Source organism: Peromyscus eremicus, chromosome 1, assembly GCF_949786415.1.
Source record: "Peromyscus eremicus chromosome 1, PerEre_H2_v1, whole genome shotgun sequence".
Lineage (NCBI taxonomy): Eukaryota > Metazoa > Chordata > Mammalia > Rodentia > Cricetidae > Peromyscus > Peromyscus eremicus.
In genome coordinates, this window is record NC_081416.1 from 98354991 (window position 1) to 98374877 (window position 19887).

Sequence of the window (19887 nt, forward strand, 5' to 3'; positions counted from 1 at the left end):
CCTTATACTCAGAGATCCGCCTGCCTCTGCCTCCTGAGTGCTGGAATTAAAGGCGTGTGCCACCACCACCTGGCTTCTTTTTGTGTTTTTAGCCTATAATATGGGGCCAGTGTGGGAAGATGGCTGTGTACAGTATTAAGAGGGCCAGTCTCAGCAAGGATAGTCAGCTACAGGTCAGGAATCTAGCCATGATGGGAGAGCAGATGGATCAGTTTCTTCAGAGCAAATTTTTTAAAGAGCACATCAGTGACTAGTGTGCGTATACACCCCCCCCCCCCCCCCCGATAAATCCTAGGGCTGCTGGAATTTCCAGAAGCCTGAAGACCCAAGTGACATATCAAACAAAACACCAAAGTAGACCATCCTACCTCGTGTCGCTCCTGAAACTCAGACATGTCAAGCCGGATGAAGCCCTACATGGAAAAAAGCAAGAGGTATGTCAATGTGAGACAGGAGGCAGGAAGGGCCCAGGCCAGAGCCCTCAACTGTCCTGGCCTTCAGGTCACAGCAGCTTGAGATGTCTCTCACATTCTCAGAAGTCCACATTTTTCCTAGTTTTTACTTACTCTCCCACAAGATACCTCCATTTTCTACCTTAGTAAGTCCAACTCCCATCTCTGCCTTTCTAAATGATTCAGATGTCCTTTCCCTCAGGTAGCTTCTACTGGTCTTCTTACCACATTATCTGTATCTCCCACCCCCCTCCCTTCCACATGTGCCCAGCACAGACATCTTGTCCTTGAAGAGCAGCTGTCTGAGTGGAGCAGGCAGGCACGGTCAAGGTCAGCACCACCAGTGTAGATGGCAGAGATGAAGGACGGGGCTCCACAGTGCTCCTCAACTTTGCAAGGCTGTGGGAGGCCTATGTCCCTGTGTTTTCCCTCTATAGTACATAGCTATTATTTCCTCTCCGTTTTTTCTTACAAGGTATCTATGCTGACCCTACAGGTCTCCTCTCTCCACTGGGGGCATGAGGCTAATTTCTCAGAAAATAGCCCTTTCGGGAGAAGGCCACAGTTAGTGCCAGGGAAAGAGGTGCTAGAGTTTGTGACTTGGCAGAGGCAGAGAACCCCTTCCTGGTCATGGGTACCTGACTATGGAAAAATTCTGCTCCCCTCTCCTTCCGAGCTTTTATACAATGTACAGTACTGCTGCTCCCTAGAGCTGAGGGCAACGTGGCACCAGGACACTCAGAAGGAGGCACCACGGTTGTGGTCCAGCCAGGCCACTGTGCAGGCAGCCACTCAGCCAAGTGGTTTGAGTAGTCTGTCCTGTCACCACACATGGGTACAGGCCGGAGGGAGGTGCTTGGGCCCAGTGCTGCCACTGACTGTGTCCATGTGACACCAGGCTCTTGGCTCCTCTCCTTGCCTCAGCTGGGGCCTGAGGAGAGACCTAAGCCAACAAGAAGAAAAGGGCTGAGAAAGACTATTATTAAGGCTATGTGGCAGGTGGGGACTGCTCTCAGTTCATGGGGCATGAGCACCATATTCAAGAGCGTCCCAGCAGCGCATTCACAGAAGCTTCTGGAAAGGTACAGGATGACTGTGGGAAGTTCAAAGTGGTGACTGGAGTGAGCCAAAGTCTGGAAGAGTGACAGACACATTACTGATGGTAACAGTTGACATTTGCCATGCTTACTACCTGCCTGGCAATGTTCTTAGAACTACATGCCTGTGGTAAGCAGGCCATGAAGAAACAGCCACAGACTGGAGTATCCTGTCTAAGGTCATGCAGGCTTTGCTGGTATATTTTCAGTCATGACAAGTACTGCCCTTCACTTCCCCCTCTGCCAAACAGCTGGGTTCTCACGGTCTTCATCTGAAAGGTTTAGAGGTTTATGCTCAGAAAGGACTGTCACGGGATCCAGAAGGTACAGAGTAGTGCTTCCTTACGGCAACCACACCCAGTTATTCTGGAGTCTATTTCAGTCTTGCTAAGAGGCTTGGACAAGTTTTTGGGCTTAATATTCTTGGCTAAAATCTTTTTGGTTACATATGACTTTTTTTTTTTTTTTCTTCTGAGACAGGATTTCTCTGTGTAGCTCTGGTTGTCCTGGAACTTGATTTGTAGACCAGGCTGGCCTCGAATTCACAGAAATCTGCCTGTCTCTGCCTCCCGGGTGCTAGGATTAAAGGCCTGCACCACCGCCACCTGGCTGGTTACATGTGACTTGAACTTGGGGTTATTATGTACCGAGTGAGACAACAACCACCAAGGGCTCATCCAGCATGTCCTGACTGTGCATTCTGGGTAACATGTAACACTGAGTAATGGAGCGCAACATCTGACATCATGGTCTCAGTCATGTAGTGGGATGAGCAGCATCACTACTTAGAAAACTGGTGAAACCAGGGTCCCAGCCAATTCCACCAAATACTTGCTCTTAACCTGTAACCATACTGCCACTAAGACTCCAAAGTCTTTTGGGCTCCAGTACCTGACCTTATGATACCATCACAGAACAAAGGTTCTTCCTCAAGGACTACTAACCCAGAGTAACAAGGCTGTCCAGTTGGGGAGAAACAGCACAGAAGCTGAGGGGGATAAAAACCAAGGAGCTCACAAATGGACCTGCTAAGAAAAACATGCAGCTATAAATAACGTCTTGGGAGGCAGTAAGGCATTAGTACTTCTTCACAAACCAGAAAAAAACCCAGAGAGGCAGACTAGAACTGGACTCCCAGGCAAGTGCTCAGTTCAGTGCATGAGCCACCTTGGGAGGCACCAGAAGGGAGCTCCCACTTGAGATGACCCATGTGACACTGGGCTCAAACCTAACACTTTTTGCTTTATGGAGTGTCCTGGAGGTGTCAGGAGCACTGGTTAGTCAGCTTACAGTCCAGGGTTCTCTTGGATTTTGAAAGCATGCTTCAAACATGAATGCTCCATGGGCAGACAATGTTCATGTAAACATATTCTGTAATGAGTTGGGACAGGGGGCTGGACAGATAAGGGGTTTTAAGAATCACCTATGATTTGGTAAGTGTTTTGGGGGGCCCGTTATGCATCTCATCTTTCTCAGTGAAACAGATTAATCAACATGTCTGCCTCCTCCCTCCTAGAGCAGCTGAGAATAACGGTACTAAGAAAAGAGTGGAAGGCTGGACTCTGGGTTCACGCCTCCTCCTACCAAATGACCTTGGGCAAGCCTCTTGCTATTCCAAGGCTTCAGTTTTCTCAACCAAAGAGCAGATCTAAGTTAGCATTGTGCTAAGTTCCTCATAGGATCACGTAAGAACATACAGCAGGTGGGGCAGGATAAAGGTGAGGGAGTAGTCTATGACAGCGTGTTGAAGCCTGAGCAAGTTAATGCTTACCACAACCTCAGACACAACTGAAGAGCTCTGCCCTGAGACAAGAAAGCTGATTTTGCGGGTAAGGAGCTACCTAGAGCCAGGAGAAAACAGAACTGGAACTCCAGCCGAGGGTCCCTGGCTCTAGAGCTTGGTACACCATATCTCACTGTCAGACAGCAGGTGTAGGCAGGACATGGTGATACTTGCATTCTCAGGGAGGCATATACTGATGGAAGACACCATCCCACTTGTGGGACACCCTGACAGGGGGGGAAGTTCTGTCTCCCATTTACATGCAGCACCTAAAAAATACCCGTATCATCAGTCTTCTAATAGGCCCCTTCTTTCTATAGCAGCAAGATACTCTCCTATTTCCAGTGTGTATGAAGATATATTAAGACGGCATGGGTAAGGAGATTATAATTTGTAATTAAATATTAACCTTTCTGACAGTATTAAAATTAAACCACTCAGAATTCTTCATCCCTAATCAGGTGGTTCCTGCCCGTAACTGCATCTTTCCTAATAGTCTTGCTAGTTTATGGCCCTTTCCAGAGTGCTAATTGTTTCAATCGCTGCCACCCTGATGAATTGTCTAAAGCTGCTACTTCGGTTGGAGCACATTAGCATGCCACACACTTCTTCTTGCCTGCCTGCCTGTCTAGTGGGTCTGCAGAGGTTGAGCACAGCTGTAGCAGAGACAGGAAGGTTTAAGTTTCTTGCCAGCTGATCCACAGAAGGGGCCCACACCCCCTCTTGTTTCTGTGGCTCCAAGGATCCTCAGGGAGGTGGCAAGGGAGCAGGCAGGCCACAGGGAATAGGAGTTCAGGACTCGACTGCTGAAGCTACTTGGCTGGAAAGGGCCTAAGCAACCCTTCTTTGTCTGTAGGGGGTGGGGAAGAGGGGAGATGTCCATGAAACCAGGCAAGCACACTGGAGTCCAGGGCAACCTCCTGGCAAACAGGGAACTTAGCCTTAATGTTGGGAAGATACTTAGCCCTCACTGAGTATTTTGTACTGTCACCAAGGAATGCTTTCTCAAAAGCATCTCCTGTCATCCAAGGCCTTTAAAAGCCAGGTGTGGATAAATGGAGCTGGGGATGGACTTTGCTGGGGAGAACCCAGGGCTCTGGGCTACAGGAAGGAGCAGAGCAGCAGTCCCAGTTGAGGGCACATGCTAGATAGAGAAGCAGCAGACACCATACCATTCCTATTTGTTTGTTCCAGTACCTCCCAAGGTTCCCTGTAGCACCTGCCTGGAACACCTAGCTAGCCTGAGCTCCTGCAGACAGAGGCCTCAATAAATACTGTATTAGCTGTGAGTACATCCAGCGAGATGCTTGGCATGGACCAGGTGCTCAGCTATGTGCAGGTGAATCTCATTTAGTTCTCCTAAGAGAAACTGAGGCATGAAAACATTAATTCCTGGAGCAATTCCTGGCTAGAGCTAAGGCCTGCTTCTGGGGCCAGGGCCCAGCTTTTGACTGTCTGCTCCTTAGATTTCAGGACAACAAGCATGAATGGCATGGTTTCTCTGGCTTTTAGACGAGACCTGGGTCTTAATTCCTTACCTTTTTGGCATCTTTGTGCATATACTTGGCAGTCTGCTTGGCCAGCTCAGTTTTCCCTAGGAATAAGGGAGATGAGTTGGATCAGGACCAGATGACAAACTTTGGAGTGAAAGAACACTAGGGCCAGGAGTGGTGGCTCACATCTCTGATCCCAGCACGCAGGAGGCAGAGGCAGGAGGATCTACACAGTGAGTTCCAGGACAGCTAGGGGCAGCTAGGCAGCTAGAGACCCTGCCTCTAAACAAACAAACGAACAAACAAACAAAACAAACAAGTAAGTAAATAATAGGGATGAATGGACACCGACAAGTACTCCTTCTGTGGATAGGGAGCTGAGAGTCAGAAGCTCTCCCAAGGTCACCCAGGGAATGGATGGTGAAGCTGGGACCACAATGAAAGTCTACACTGCCTCCCAATTTTCCTGTGATGAAACCAGGAGTTTTCTCTGTAGCAGCACCCCCAGAGTGGTGGCAGGCAGGAGGATTCATAAGCCAACTCATCCTTTGAAGCTGAGCACAAACCTATCTCTTCTAGGAGTGCCCTGCATCTCTCTTAAACACTCATGGTCCAGCCATTCAGCTAGACCCTGAAACCTCAAGCCAAGAAAAGGCTAGAAGAGGATAGAGTACTTCCCACTGGCTCCACAGATCTTCTTGTGAAAAAGAGGACAACTCCAGTGTGGTAGTTTGGAAGGGCCAATCTAGAATGATGGTAAAGCCACTATGTGGTACATAGAGCTTCATGATCAGCGTTATCGACCTTTGGGATCTGAGGAGAGTCAGATCCATGAATCCAGCTGGGAGGGGAAGAGGTAGTGGCTAGACCCTGAGATACCCATTGAGACCATGGAGGGAGGTAGGGGTGGAGGAAAGGTAGAGAATTATCTCAGAGAATACAGCCCAACTGACTAGAAAAGTACCCACTCCCCTACTCCAATCAGTTCTGCCGTGCACTGTGCACAGGAGTAGGTAGGCTGCCCTGAGTACAGCTCATGTGCCAGGCAGTGAAGGTGGTCAGTTGTCCCAGAGGTGAGCCTATAGAGATGCTCAGTAGCCGGGCCAGAGCTAACAGGACCCGATGGTCAGATGCACCCTTGCACCATGAAGAAGTCCAGGGCTTCTTTCTTGGTGGCTCTGTAGTCTGGGGCAGCTGTTTCTGGAGTTGTCAGGCTGAGGCCAGATGCTTCTCTAGCTCTCCTGCTCCAGTGGCTGATCTGCTGTGATTACCTATTCCAGATGATCCCAAGAAAAGGAAGACCAGAGGGTGCTCCTCATCGTACCAGCCATTCTCCTTCCTCCGGATCGCTACGGCCAAACATACAACACGGGATGGGGAGGGAGACAGATAAATCAATGACACAAAAGGCAGGATAATTATCACTAAGTATACAATATGTTTTACTGCTCTGCGCCCACTCAAAGTCCTCACTACCATTAGTGCTGCCTAATCTGATTAGCTGGCAAGGCCCCTAGAGACACCTAATCAGGTTAGCATGGATTTGGAAAGCTGCCCAGAGCAGATTTCGGATAAAGTTTTCCAGGATGAGCACTCAGCGTTGCCAGGGAAACCGAAAGGCGGGTGGATGGTGAATGGAGGTGAAGGGGGTTGGGGATTGGTGAAGGAGAATCTGAGAGGAACGTTAACTCTCGCTGGTCACCCCTCTACTCACCTGGGGAAATAGTAGAAGAATAATTTTATGGTGATATCTGGGGACCCAGGGAAGTGTAAGATTTGGGTTCTTTCTCATTTGGGGAAACCAAGGTCTGCTCTGGTGTGTGGTTTAAGAAGTAGAAACAGAGCCAAAAGCATTTCTGGAAGCCAATCAAGGGTAGTCCATCTTTTCCATCTTTGCTAACTAAGGATTCTGGAAGGCTGAGGGTGATGAGTGGGACAGACCTGTACTAAGTTCCCTGAAGCCCTTCTTCAAGACTAATAAGTGTTCAAGGGCTATGCGTGAAGGTGAGGAGGCTGAGTCTCAGCTATGGAGTGGGAGAACCAGGCCTTAAGTGGAAGAGCAGGGAGTGGAATGAGCCGGAACCAGAAGAGTCGTTAATTGAACACCTGTACACTAGGTACAACTGGAAACTACCAACAATGTATTTATTCAAGACCCACAGAAACACTGAAGGGAAACGATTTTTAACTCCATTATCTGGAATAGGAAACAGAAGATGGATAAAGAGACTTGTTTAAGTCATGTAAGAGTTGCTTCTTTTCCAAAACTCGCCTTTATTAAAAAAAAAAAATCACAATACAGCCGCTTTAAGAAGTGAGTACCAATTTGGGTTGTGCTAATGGAAACATAGTGGTTAGGAGCAGGAAGAGGACAGAGCACTGTGCAATGTCAGTCCGCGTCTGTCTGCAGATGGAACAGTGTGTCTGGTCTGGTCCCCAGAGTGTCGAGGAAAATAAGAAAAGGACATAAGTCAGAGGACAAGGCCTGGAAACACACTCAATGGAGAAGGAGTCAACAGTCTTAGGGATGCGCCTGCCAACCTTGGGGAGTCAAGCTCCCAAATGTTATGCAGCTAAGCTTCAAAGCAGCTGCAGGACCAATGACAGATCACAGGGGCTGACAGGATCTGCAGAGGTGGCCGGCACAAAGCGGGTGGCAGGAGCGGGGTGGGGTGGGGGTGATGACACACACGAATAGAAGGATGGGCAGGAGCCAGCTGAGTCTGGAGCACCTGTCTAAGGCTTGCAGGCCCGTGCTTGTGGTCTTCCTCACCTTCTAGAAACAGATGGAGCAGTGCAAACTCAAGAACCCAGACTAGCCACCTGTGCTGCAGGAGCTGCTCCCAGAAGAGGGCCTGGGGAAACGGCCTGATTGCCCCCCCTGGGCTGCCATCAGAATCTGCTCTAACTGGCTGGCTGGGATTCTCTGAAGGGCTGGTTAGAAGTAGGGCTCCAGAGACCTCATGGGCTTGAACACAGGGATAAGGAGGAAACCCCAAGCCTGTCTGAGGAGGAGTCTGGTGCTAACAGAAACACAGAGCTAGGGGTGAGGGTATTTGGGGACAAGTTCAGGTAGTAAATCAGCAGAAATAAAGACTTTGTGGATGCTATGTGTGAACATGCATGTATGGGGGCAGGGCTGAGAGAGGATCAGCTAGAAGAGCCACATTCTTCCAAAAGTTGGCAGATGAGAATCTATGTTGAGAACAGAGGAAGCCTGAAGCAGGTTCAGGCTTTGTCTATCTGAGAAGGCAGAAGGACCTAGCATTACTCAGACAGGTGGTATGGCCCCGTCAGGCAGGGTATCACGTTTGTGAGGTTCTGCTCTTGGCTGTTCTTTTGGGGTAGCATACTAACCCACTGAGAGCTGCACATTTGCTAGGCTGTGCAGCATAAAAAAAAAAAAAAAACACCATGGAGAATGTGGAATTGAATTACGCCTGGGGCCATCTTTCCCCTTCCTTTCTAATAATGCACCTGGGAGAGAGCTCTTTATAATGCCAGGCAGACTCCACTGCACAGCTGTCCCTGGTCAATTCTGCCAGACCCAGGGCATGAGTTTGGGGTGGGCCTGCTCTGGGGTCCCTGTGAAACAGGCGAAATGCCAACCATTAAACAATTATAACTCTGGATATTTCTAATAATATCTGAAGAGAAAAACGGCCAAGCAGATGGAGTCCGACAGAATGAAAAATGAAGGCAGCTAGGAAAACTGGGGAAGGTGAGCCCCAGGGTGTGTGTGGCTGGTCGGGTGGCTGAGGACTGAGGCTGGGGAGCCAGTAAGAAAGAGTCCCGTCAGGCTAGGGTAGAGGTTGGGCCAGATGGAGACCTGAGTGGGCTCACATGCATGTGGCCGTAAATGCCGATGTTCTTTCCATGGCTCAGCAAATGTGCAACTTACTTGGCTAGCACTTTATAGTTTATAAAGAACCTCTGTATCAGTAATGACATATTTCCTCATTATGAATATATGGGGCAAGATGGGCAGGGAACTTGATTCCTGTTTTATAGGTGAGAATATATACAGACATTATGGACCTGCTCAGGTCCATAGGAACATAATCAGAAGAGCAGGGTTTTAAACCTGCTGTGGCTAACCCCTGAAAGTACACTGTGTCAGGAGCATAGCAAAGGGAGGCAGATCTCACGGTCCTGACTCACTCTCAAAATTTTCCCTCTCTAGTCCTCCAATCTGGCATGCTTAGCCATCCAGCACACTGTCCCCTGATCCTGTCCTCTCCACTCTTGGCTCTCCATGTGCCGGGGGGGGGGGGGGCATGTTTCTTCACGAGCAACTCAGTAGCTCCTCCCCAATTCCCCTCAATAAGTCCCAGCTCCACAAGTTCCAACCACACTCTGCTCTCACAAGCTGTGCTAGTGCATATGAGCTTGTATCCCGTCCCTTCTAGATGTTTTCTCTCTGGCCACGGTTGTTACTGTGAGACCACTGAAGAACACATCTACACCAAGTCTTCAGGATTAATCCCACCATCATGGCCCTAGCCTATCAGTTCTCTGGTGTGTATTCATTTACAGGGTGGTGTGGTGGAGATGATGAGTTAGGAGGAGCTAGCTTGGAGTCTTGTTGACTGACTCCTTTATAGTCTCTCTTCGTTTCTAAGATGGACACAGACTCACATGCTGTCAGCTGCCCATGAAGATGAAGTGAGTTAGTAGTTAGGAAAGCATGAAGAAAAGCTGCAAAGGGAGGGACAAAGATTAGGGTGAAAGTAACAGGAGCCACAGTGGTAGCAACGGTGGCAGTTAATGTCGGACATTTTTATTTACTTACGTACTTTTTCTGCAAACAAGCTTTGCCATTTACTTGGCATGCACCCCTGAGGGAAACACTGCCATGAAGACTGAGGGCTCCAGATGGGATGGGTGTGCTGGGAGTATGGCAGAGCTTTTGTAGCTGGATGATGTTCCATGCTTGAAGCATGAGGTAGAACAGGACATTCTGGGAAGGTTTCGGTGTGTGAAAAAGCAGAGAAGAAGAGCTGCCTCCTCTTAGCCCAGGACTTTGTTTCCATTCAACTGAAGGTTCTGGGGCAGCCTGGGCAGCTGACTCATACTTCTTGATAAGTTCTTTTATTTTTAAATTTAATTTTATTTATGTGTGTATGCTATGCATGCTGGTAGCTGGAGGGCAGAAGAGGATGTCAGACCCCTGAAGCTAGTTATAGGCAGTTGTGAGCCACCCAATGTGGATGCTGGGAACTGAACTCAGGTCCTCTGGAGGAGAAGCCAGTGCTCTTAACTGCTGAGTCATCTCTGCAGCCCCTCTTGGTAGGTTCTAATGGTTTCACCTGAGAAGGTTTTCAAAGTAACCTGGAAACACAACTATTCCATGCTGTGGCATCTCCCAGGGAACCAGCTCTTCAGAGATGCTGAAGGCTCAGAGTCACCCTTGTCTATAAGCAGACAAGCAGTATCAAAATGGGCTCTGTCTTCATTCACCTCTGTACAGCTTTGCTCAACCTTTGTACAGCTCTGGCCTGACCCTGGGAAACAGTTGACACAAAGTAGGTTCTGACCTCTGAGAGAAAGACACACAAACCCAGTAGATATCAAACCATCAATGTAATGACAGGTGTCCACAGAAGCCCAGGAAAAGGGTTCCAGTAAGTCCAGGGAGAACTGGAAGGCATGCCAGGGAAGGGCAGGTGGTCAGGCCCTAGTGCAGATGTGCCATGGAAGGACAGAGTCGCATGAGGGAGTGCAGGGGATTCAGAGCATCTACTGGGACATGGCAGGCTCGGGGTGGGGTGGGGTGGTGGGGTGGGGGTGGGGTGGGGTGGGGGTGTCTGTAAGGCCTATGTCCTTACTTAGACACAGTTCTGAAGCCCCCAGGTATGTGCCGGCTGACACTCTAGAGGTCAAAGGCCAAGGAGTATGGCTGTAATTGACAACCTCACTGGAGTTCCCTTTCCAGTATGCTTGTGAGCTACCAGAGGGCACGTGCTGTAGCTTCTCTTCTTTCCTCAGAGCAGTTGACAGGGTCAAACAAGGGGCCACACCTCGTCAGTGAAATTCATAAACTGCTTCAGCACCTACTTTGAGTGGGGAGTGGATAACACAAACACGTCCTGGTATCTTCTTACAAGGAGCCTGAAGTTCACTGCTCCTGAACTGGGTCAGCCAGTGTGTAGGGCTGGGCTGGACCCTAGGGTGGCAGGAAGGTCTGAAAAGCTGTAGGCTGAGAGGGCAGTACTGACAGACAGACGGGAAAGCGGCAGCATGTGTGCAGGAAGGCAAAGGCAGGTGGTTGTGGCTGGAGTGAGTAGTGTGAGCAGGGGCAGCGATGGAGGCGGCAGCAGGGGCAGCGATGGAGGCGGCGGCAGCGGCAGCAGCAGCAGCAGCAGCAGCAGCAGCAGCAGCAGCAGCAGCAGCGGGCCACACGCCCCATTAGGGGAATAAGCGCCACTCGAAGGCTTCAACGAGGAATGGTATTTAGATCTGTGTTTTCTCAAGATCACTGTGGCCCAGCAGGAACACTAGGGGAAGGAAGGGAGGCCACTCCATGGCCACATCAGAGTATCAGGATGTGATGGTTCATACTGTCAATTTGACAGGTTCTAGACTCACCTAGCTGACAAGACTCTAGCCATGCCTATGTGGGATTATCTAGATTGGGTTGTGGTGGGAAGACCCACCTCATCTGTGGGTGTCATCACTTCACTGGCAGGGTCTCAAACTCAATAACAAGGAGAAAATGAGCTAAGCGTCAGCATTAACTGCTTGCTCTCTGCTACCAACTGCCGGAAGCTCTGGTCACCATGGTTTCCCTGTTATTATGGACTGTATTCTTGAACTATGAGCCCAAATAAAAAATCCTCCTTCTGTAGACCAGGCTAGCCCCAAACTCAGAGATCTACCTGCCTCTGCCTCCCAAGTGCTGGGATTAAAGGTGTGCGTGTTGTCCCCCACTCCCCACCCCGTCCCCCCTCCCCCCTCCATTTGCTTCTTGTTAGGTATCTGATCACAGCAATGAAATAAGTAAAAACTGGACAGGAAAAGGAAGACAGACTAGGTTTGAGAAACATGGAAGAGAATGACAGAACTCGATACTGAGCTGTACTGGATGAAAAGGAAAGGAGGCGGAGCCAAGGAAATGTCTACATTTCTATCCAGAAGACCAGTGAATGGAGGCCTAGTTCTGAACATGCTCAGCAGACAGCCTTTCTGAGGTGAGCAGGACTTGTGCTGAGCTCCCAGGAAGTCTGCCAGTCGGGATGACATCTTCCATCACTTGACTGGGTTCTGGAAGGAGAAACTCACTCTCCATGTCCATGTGGTATGTAGGCTAGCCTTGTGGATCTGGTGACCCTAACAGACAGGAGCGGCCTTGGGGGCCTGGTTTGCAGGGCTGGTGCTTCAGCTCCTCCATTTGTAAGGCAGTAACTGTGCGCCAGCCTTGCTAGAAGCCCCGCAGCTGGGGATCACACTGATAAATTCACTGTATTACTTTGCACAAATCAATATCCCAGCACTTACCAGGGGTTGATGTGACCGAAATTGGTTTCAGCCAATTCGTGAGGGTAATAAATGGCCATTTATCAAATCAATTCATTCTGCAGCACTTCTCTGGCTGCCCATCTTCATGGTACCCATGGGGTGCCAGGTTCTGTCCCCATCTAGATAGTCCCTAACATACATGTGACACTATCTTGGAGAATCCAGAAAGGCCTGACATGGCCTCTAAATCAGCCCCACCCTCCTACGCCTGCTGGAGTTCTAAGGTGCCAGGGTCCTGGGTAGTGCCTCATGCTTGGATCAGGCTTGCACCACAGCCACTAGGCTGCTCATTCCTTCTTTTGGGGATCCAGAAGCTTCTGGGATCTGGTCACAGGAATGAGCATGGTGCAGGACATTCTCAGTGTGATCCAGTGGTAGGGCTCCTCAGAAAGGCAGGTGCACAGCAAATGAAATAAAAAAAGGCACTGCCCTGTACAACATACAACATGGGTTCCAAGGGTACTGTCTTATGTAGGGTCACCAGAGCCATAGCAGGGCCAATCTGTATGCACCGGAGCAAGGAGTGGGCCTTCCTGGCAGTCAGTTCACTGCTGACCTAGTGTGGAGTTCAGAAGACAGAGAGAGGATTTCAGGGAATGGAGTTAGTTCCCAGGGTACACATTCTGACAGTTCTTGGAGGTAGACAGTAGATCAGCCAGTCTGAACCAATTGCAAGGGATGACATCAAGAAAGGCACCAGAGGTCAGTTCAGTGCTGGGGAAGAGGCAAGCTGGGACTGGGTGCCCAGTTACAGGGGAAAGAAATCAGCTCTGGGCGTGACCTCAAGAGTACAGGATCCAACTCAAGAAAACATCTTGAGGACAGGGACTAGATTGTGGGCTAGTGGCTGACAGAAAAGCATGGGCTTCAGAGTCACGGGGTGTTGGTCTTGGTACCGCACTATAGAGGTAAGGAGAGTGATGCCAAAGAAGGTGAGGTGCACAGAGGAAAACTCATCTCACTCAGTGCCCCTGTAAACGCTGTTTCTGGGGAGTGTTTGAGCGTCTGGGCTTGAGGGGCTGCTGAGAAGTGAAGGTCAGAGGTTAGGAAAACGCCAGCTGGAAACAGGTATGTAAGAAGCTGAATCACTGAGGGCAGCTGTAGTCCAGTCCAAGTGGACGTCAGACTCCAACAAGTCGTGTTTCTGTTAGGCTTCAGGTGGGGTTCCCACCCCGTAAGTGGCAGCGGGAGACAGATGTGTATAATTAGAACCCAGGAGCATCAAGGAGCAGAACTGGGTCCAAATGGTGGCTCTTCTCTATAATACTGCAGGTTACCTTCTGATTGCTAGACGGGGTGGCATCTTTGGTCCCTAGGCTTCATTCATCTGCTGAAGGACTCAGGCCCCTGGTGAAGGGATCATGAGCTCTCATGATACATGAGGATGATGGAGATAAGGCTGGGCTCAAGATGTCTTGGGCTAACTGCCACCATTTTCTAATTACTCCCTAATGTGTCCCTAGAAGGTCCCAAAGAGAGCAGCCTGGATTCCAGCCTGATGGCCCCTTTCTTAGTAGGTAGAGCTCGGTGAGTCCTGAACAGACACTGGGTGGCATGCAATGGGATGAGATGCTTAGAGACTAGAGGGACCAGTCAGCAGGACTAGCAGAGACAGTTCACTCTAGCTGAATGGCAGATAGGCTAAAGTGCCTGTTCAAAACATAAAAACTGGGTTCTGACTTCATAGGTGTAAATCAAGGCCTGAAACTGTGGCTGCTGGTGCAGAGAATATCCTTGGAAAAATCACTTGTCTCGATGGGTGACCCCCTACCCCATCCCCACTTAGCTTAATCTGGCACAGGCAACTGCTTCCCTGCCTCACCTGACTCAAGTCACCCTGAAACAGGCACAGGTCTGAGGTGCAGAACAAAGGTGAAGCACCTACCTTCACCAGCACCCACTGTTCACATCTGTCAAGAGAGAGCTATGCTTGGCAGGAGGCCCTCAGGATAGGAATGAGCCCTTCACTAGTGGGGAAATGAAGATGTTTTCTGTAAGATCCAGCCGTGCAGCTGCTGGCAAACCGTTCTCAAAGTTTGGGACTGAGTCCTGGGCTGGCTGGCATATAGAAACTGAAGCCTTGTTCTAGCTTAGCTACCACCCCTTTCTGAGTCTCAGGTGTCCCACCTTAAAAGTAGGAGATGGGGGTAGTGGACCAGATGATTGCAAGAGTTCAATTCTAAGCACAGGAAAGTAGCCTCAAGCAAATTTCTTTTTTTTTTTTTTTTTTTTTTTTGTTTTTTGTTTTTTGTTTTTCGAGACAGGGTTTCTCTGTGTAGTTTTGCACCTTTCCTGGAACTCACTTGGTAGCCCAGGCTGGCCTCGAACTCACAGAGATCCACCTGGCTCTGCCTCCCGAGTGCTGGGATTAAAGGCGCACGCCACCACCGCCCGGCTCAAGCAAATTTCTTAAATGCTGCACCATGTTCCTCTGTATAAGGGCATTTGATAGTGCCCATCTCATAGCACTGCTATAAGGACTAAATGACCTAAAATATGCCAAGGCCTTTAAGACAATGCCTGGCATACAGGTGGTACTCAGCAAATGATAACCTTGACTATAAACTGCATCTCTCTGGCTTTGGGGCAGCAAGAGTTGCACCTCTGCAGCAGAGCACAAGCTGCCCTGACCCTTTCCCACCTGACGAGTGCTGAGGACTCACCTGCACCCACGGTGGCAATGGCACTCTCCTGGCCAATGATGTGTTCCTTCAGCCGCTGCTCTAGCGGGAAGCGGCGCCGCTCCTCTGCCTCACGCTTCCTCTGCTTCTCCATGTACTAGGGGAAAAAGAACAAATGGTTCAGGGAGGCTGGCCTCAGCAGGACCTTGGGTTAAAGGTCCCTCGATGCAGGGGAGAGCTGCCGATGTTGGGGCTCCAGGGGTCCTGCTCTGGCTCCTGACCACTAAAGGCTGGCCCAGATCATCCCTGGCCCCACTGTTCAGGACAAGCAGGAGTGGCAGGGCCTACCCACAAATGCTTCTTGGGCAGAACCAACCATTCTTCACATGGTTTGACAGTGGTTAACTGCTTCCCTCCATGACTGTACCTTTCACTAAAAACGCTACTGGGAGATTTTCTGAATGTCTGTCAGCCTGTCCTGACTCCACAGAGTGCTTCCTAAGGGCAGGTTCCAGCTGTTTCTGTCATGGACTCTGACCCAGCATCATCATCAGGTGAGCGTAAAAATTAATGTAAGGGGAGACACAAAAAGGAGAGAATTAACAGCTAAATGGGGTGGTGTAGGTGTACAGAAAAGGGGAAGATATACAAATATGGAATGCTTGTGGGGAGGGGCTTTCTGGGACACAGGACATTGGCAGAAGCTGGAGGACTGGCAGCCAGGCAGAGGGGCTGAGGGTGCAGGCCTGATGGGAAATCATTTCCTGAAGCAGAAACAGGCAGGTCTTACACTGAGGGGCAAATGCCAGGTCTTGGGCAGCCCTAGTAACTCAGGCATCTTTCTTGGGAGAGAGCTGCCAAGGTAAGGCCTTGTCACAGAAGTTGTGGTTGCAGATGGTTCTTGCGGGCAGAGTGGATGAAAAATACCTGCTGCTTGGGTAGTGTTTTCCTGTTATAGTAGTGACCTTGACAGAAGTTAAAAAAAATAAATAGCAAACAATCCAATTTTGGCTGTTGCTATCAGTCTGTAACTGAAAGCTCCCATCAGTCCTCGCTTTCATATGGAGCAATAATTCGGCGCCGATCCCAGTGGAGTGACGCTTGCCGGCTGGAATCCAGAGTGTCACTGTGCAGCTCCCTCAGGCGCCACATACATCACCTGGCTCTGCCAACTCCAGCCATATATCTGCCTCTATCTCCTCCCTGCCCACAAGCCCATTCAGCACTCAGGCCCACTGGGCTGGGAGGTGCTGATGGCAAGACACACACACACACACACACACACACACACACACACACACACACGGCTCACCAGGATTTGCTGGCACGTTTACACATTGCCATGAGACTGCTGTGTGCCAGGCACTGTGCTCAGCACTTCATCCAGTGTCTCAATGTTTAGAGTCATTATCCATCTGAAGGTGGGCTCCTCTTCTGGCTCATAGTGAACTAGTTATTTGGCAGAATGAAAAAGCTTCTCTGTAGACAGATATGAACTCCAATGACCTCATCATTTAAGAGCTAGTGACCTTGGGTAGTGAGTTTTCCTTCCAGGAGCTTAGTTCCCTCACCACAGCATGGTGATAGTGCTCACACCCACCCTATAGGAAGCTTAAGGAGGGAAGGAGATAAGCACTTGGCAGGGCCTGGCACACAGCAGATATGGGTGGATAAAAAGTGGTAGTCTGGGCTACCAAGTGAGTTCCAGGAAAGGCACAAAGCTACACAGAGAAACCCTGTCTCGGAAAAAAAAAAAAAAAAAAGTGGTAGTCAGGGATGTCTTCCAAGTACCTACCCTTCTCAAGTGTTTGAGTGTATTTTTCTCTCTTCCTTTCCTTTTCCTTCCAGGAGTGGGGATTGGGCCTAGGGTTCTTGCTCATGCTGGGCAAGCACTGTAACCCTGAGTATATGCCAGGCCTGGTCTTGGGTAAATACGATTTCTTTTTACTCCAGCTGGTAAGCAATTGGCTAATCTATCATCTGTTTTTTGTTTTTGGCAAGGGTGGAGGACTCCTTTGAATCAATTCAATCACAGGCAGAGGACTACAGACTGAAAGAAGAGGTGCTCTGGCTTAAGCAGAAGCTGGAACCAAGTCCACTTGGGTGTCCACTGCCCAGGCAGCACCTCCTGAGGCTCCCTCTCTTGGAACCTCAGTCTGCAGGTGCTGTTTGCATATCGTCTATTTCTGGAGACTCCTTGATGACCTGAGGCAGCCATCCCTGGCCACCAGTTTCCCTTACATGGCATGGAATTCTGTCTCTGCATGTTTTCCATGCGGCCTCATAGAACACACCTTTCTCCTTTGTGCCAGGTAATGCCTAAAGAGACTTTTTATTCCACTTGTTGAGTGACGTATGACCATCATGGTTCCCCAAGTATTCTCCAGAGAACATTTCTTCTTCCTGTAACTCTTCTTTGGGGTCAAGATTGTATGTTGCTTTAGAAGTCCCATTAATTTCTTGGACAAAGGGCAAGAGTCTCTAATTACTATGGAAGAGAGCATGGGGGAACGGGTATGAATGACTGGTTTCTTGGGAGCTTCCTAGATGGTCTTGGGAAAGGTTCCAATGAAATTAACCCCTAGAACACACTCAGATCCTCCTAAGCATCAAGACTAAAATAGCTATTTATTTAGAAAAATTTCCGAACATGTATAGATTCCTTTGATAAAAATGTACAGGAGGGCTGGCTCACTGGGTTAAAGTACTTGCTCTGCAGACCTGACCAGCTAATTTCAATGCACAGATCCTATGGGAGGAGGATGGCACAACTTCTGAGAGGTGCTCTTTGACTGCCACACACGTGCACCATGACATACACGACTCTGCATTTATATACACGTATCATGTATATCACACAAATTAAAAAATGTGCAGCATGTTGGGAGTTAAATGAGGCCACATGTTACTGTTTTGTGTTATTTTGCCAAGGTATAGAAGAGTTTGTACTAAAAAGTGTACTAAATCACCTTTTAATTTGTATTGTTTTACACTACTAGGGATTGAACACTGGGTCTTGTCCATACTAGGCACAGGTCACTTTTTAAAAAAATCATTTATTTAACTTTATTTTATGTGCATTGGTATAACAGTGTCAGATCTCCAGGAACTGGAGTTACAGACAGTTGTGAGCTGCCATGTGGGTCCTCTGGAAGAGCAGTCAGTGCTCTTAACCACTGAGCCATCTCTCCAGCCCCTCCCCGCTTCCAGGTCATTTTTAAAGGCATCTGTCCCAAGCCCAGCCTTATGGAAAGTTAGTCAGTTGGGGGTGGTGTGTGTGTGTGTGTGTGGGGGGGACAAACAAACAAACAAACAACTGGAGAAGGAAACACTTGGTTTGTATATTTGTATTTGTTCAATCTCGGGAGAGGACGTGGAAGGGGAAGAGCTCTGAGAGCAGGCTACCGTTGTGCTGGCTCTTTGAGGCTTGCGGAGGAAGGTACAGGACAGAGTTCAAGGGTCTGCTTTAGGAGGGTTTCACTTATCTAGAAGACATGGCAGGTAAGGAGCCAACAGAAGCAGAGGGTGCTGGACTGAGGTCCCACAAAGGGGCTGCCAGGAGAGCAGCTGTGCAGAGTGACCATTTTCTTAATAAAAGCCTGGGACAATTAACTTCAGACACTCTCACCTGGAGCTGGCAGTAGCCAGCTTCCCATGCTGCATCTTGGCTGGATAATCACAGCCCCTGGTTTCCATCAGTCTTGATTTAATATGGCACTCCTCCTGGCTATGAGTGCATTTACAGGAAAGGGCTGGGAGGCCTAGCTAAGCTTGTTCCACTCCAAGGTGAGTGGCAGGGCTGAGTGGTGCTGCAGAGAAGGGCTTTGGGTGAAAGGTGCATGACAAGCATCTTGATGACTGGGCATGTCTTAGGGGGACAGGCTTGACAACGAAGCTGGTAAGGAGAGGGCAGCTATGTGCTGGTAGTAGATGGGCAGAATAAGTCCCTGGACAAGAGTAGGGTTGTGAGGTGTAGAGGAAGGAACAGAAGAGAGGTCCAGCCAAGTGTGCAAGCTCTCTTGGGAAGGCGAGACAGCCAGAGAAACGGGCTGTTTCTACACCCTCAGGTGTGTCCCATACTTCTGACTCCTAATTCACATCTGAACTTAGGTCATGGTCAGGACTTCAGGTCCCTGAAATGTGGTGATAGGAAGAACTACACAGGAAGGTCAACAAAGGGGTCTAGAGGGCACAGAGGAGACTGGGGTGAAGTGACGACAGCTGAGGAAATCCAGGGTATCCAACACAAAGAAACTGCCTTATTGAGTTATATAAAAATATAGTAAGTCTGAGGGACACCAATCAAATGGGAAGAGGAGACTATGGGGTGACAGGTAGGAATGGACTTGAAAGCCTCTTGAACTAGTCCATGAAACACACTCCATGTGAAAAGGGCTGCCCACAGGGTAGCCAGCGTCAGTCCTGCTGCACTTGGTGACCACCAGGTCAGCTTCCACAGCCCATTCTTCACTTTTCCAGTCCCTCCTCTATGTGCTAGAGAAGTGTTTTAAAAATCTCACCTCTCTATGTCAACCCAGAGGGCCCCCTGCCTCTGCTTGTACTGGGTCTTCTTTTGAAGGCTCCAGAGCCGTCCTGCTGGGGTAGGGCTCTCTCTCCTGCTGCCAACAGACCTGGCTTGAATTTACTTGTGTGATTTTGACAGTGTCACATCTCTGTAAATGGCTGGGTTGTTCCGAAGACTGGTGAGGGGACGTTAAGAAGGGCAAGCAAGTGGTACAGGGAGGAAAGGAGTGGGATGTTCTCAGGTTCTGGGCATGTGATGCTGACAATCCCATGGCTCCTCATCCTCCATCCCTTGGATAATAAAGTGGTAACTGCCAGGTTTCTCCACTGCCAATCTCCCCTTTATTTTTAGGGGAGGCTTTGACATTGTGAAGTAAATATTCTGTCACTTTGCAAGCT

The 19887-nt window shown here is 49.3% G+C and overlaps 1 protein-coding gene across 2 annotated transcripts in view; it reads right to left on the bottom strand.

Annotated features, from left to right (window-relative positions):
* Clpb (ClpB family mitochondrial disaggregase) overlaps positions 1–19887 on the bottom strand; it is a 125972-nt gene that overhangs the window by 9190 nt on the left and 96895 nt on the right. For both annotated transcript variants that reach the window (XM_059270237.1, XM_059270247.1), the window contains 4 exons: positions 15007–15121; positions 6097–6174; positions 4871–4926; positions 369–413 (listed from right to left, as the gene is read on the bottom strand). In XM_059270237.1, the coding sequence (XP_059126220.1) occupies positions 369–413; positions 4871–4926; positions 6097–6174; positions 15007–15121 (294 nt within the window). The remainder of the gene's footprint in view (positions 1–368; positions 414–4870; positions 4927–6096; positions 6175–15006; positions 15122–19887) is intronic.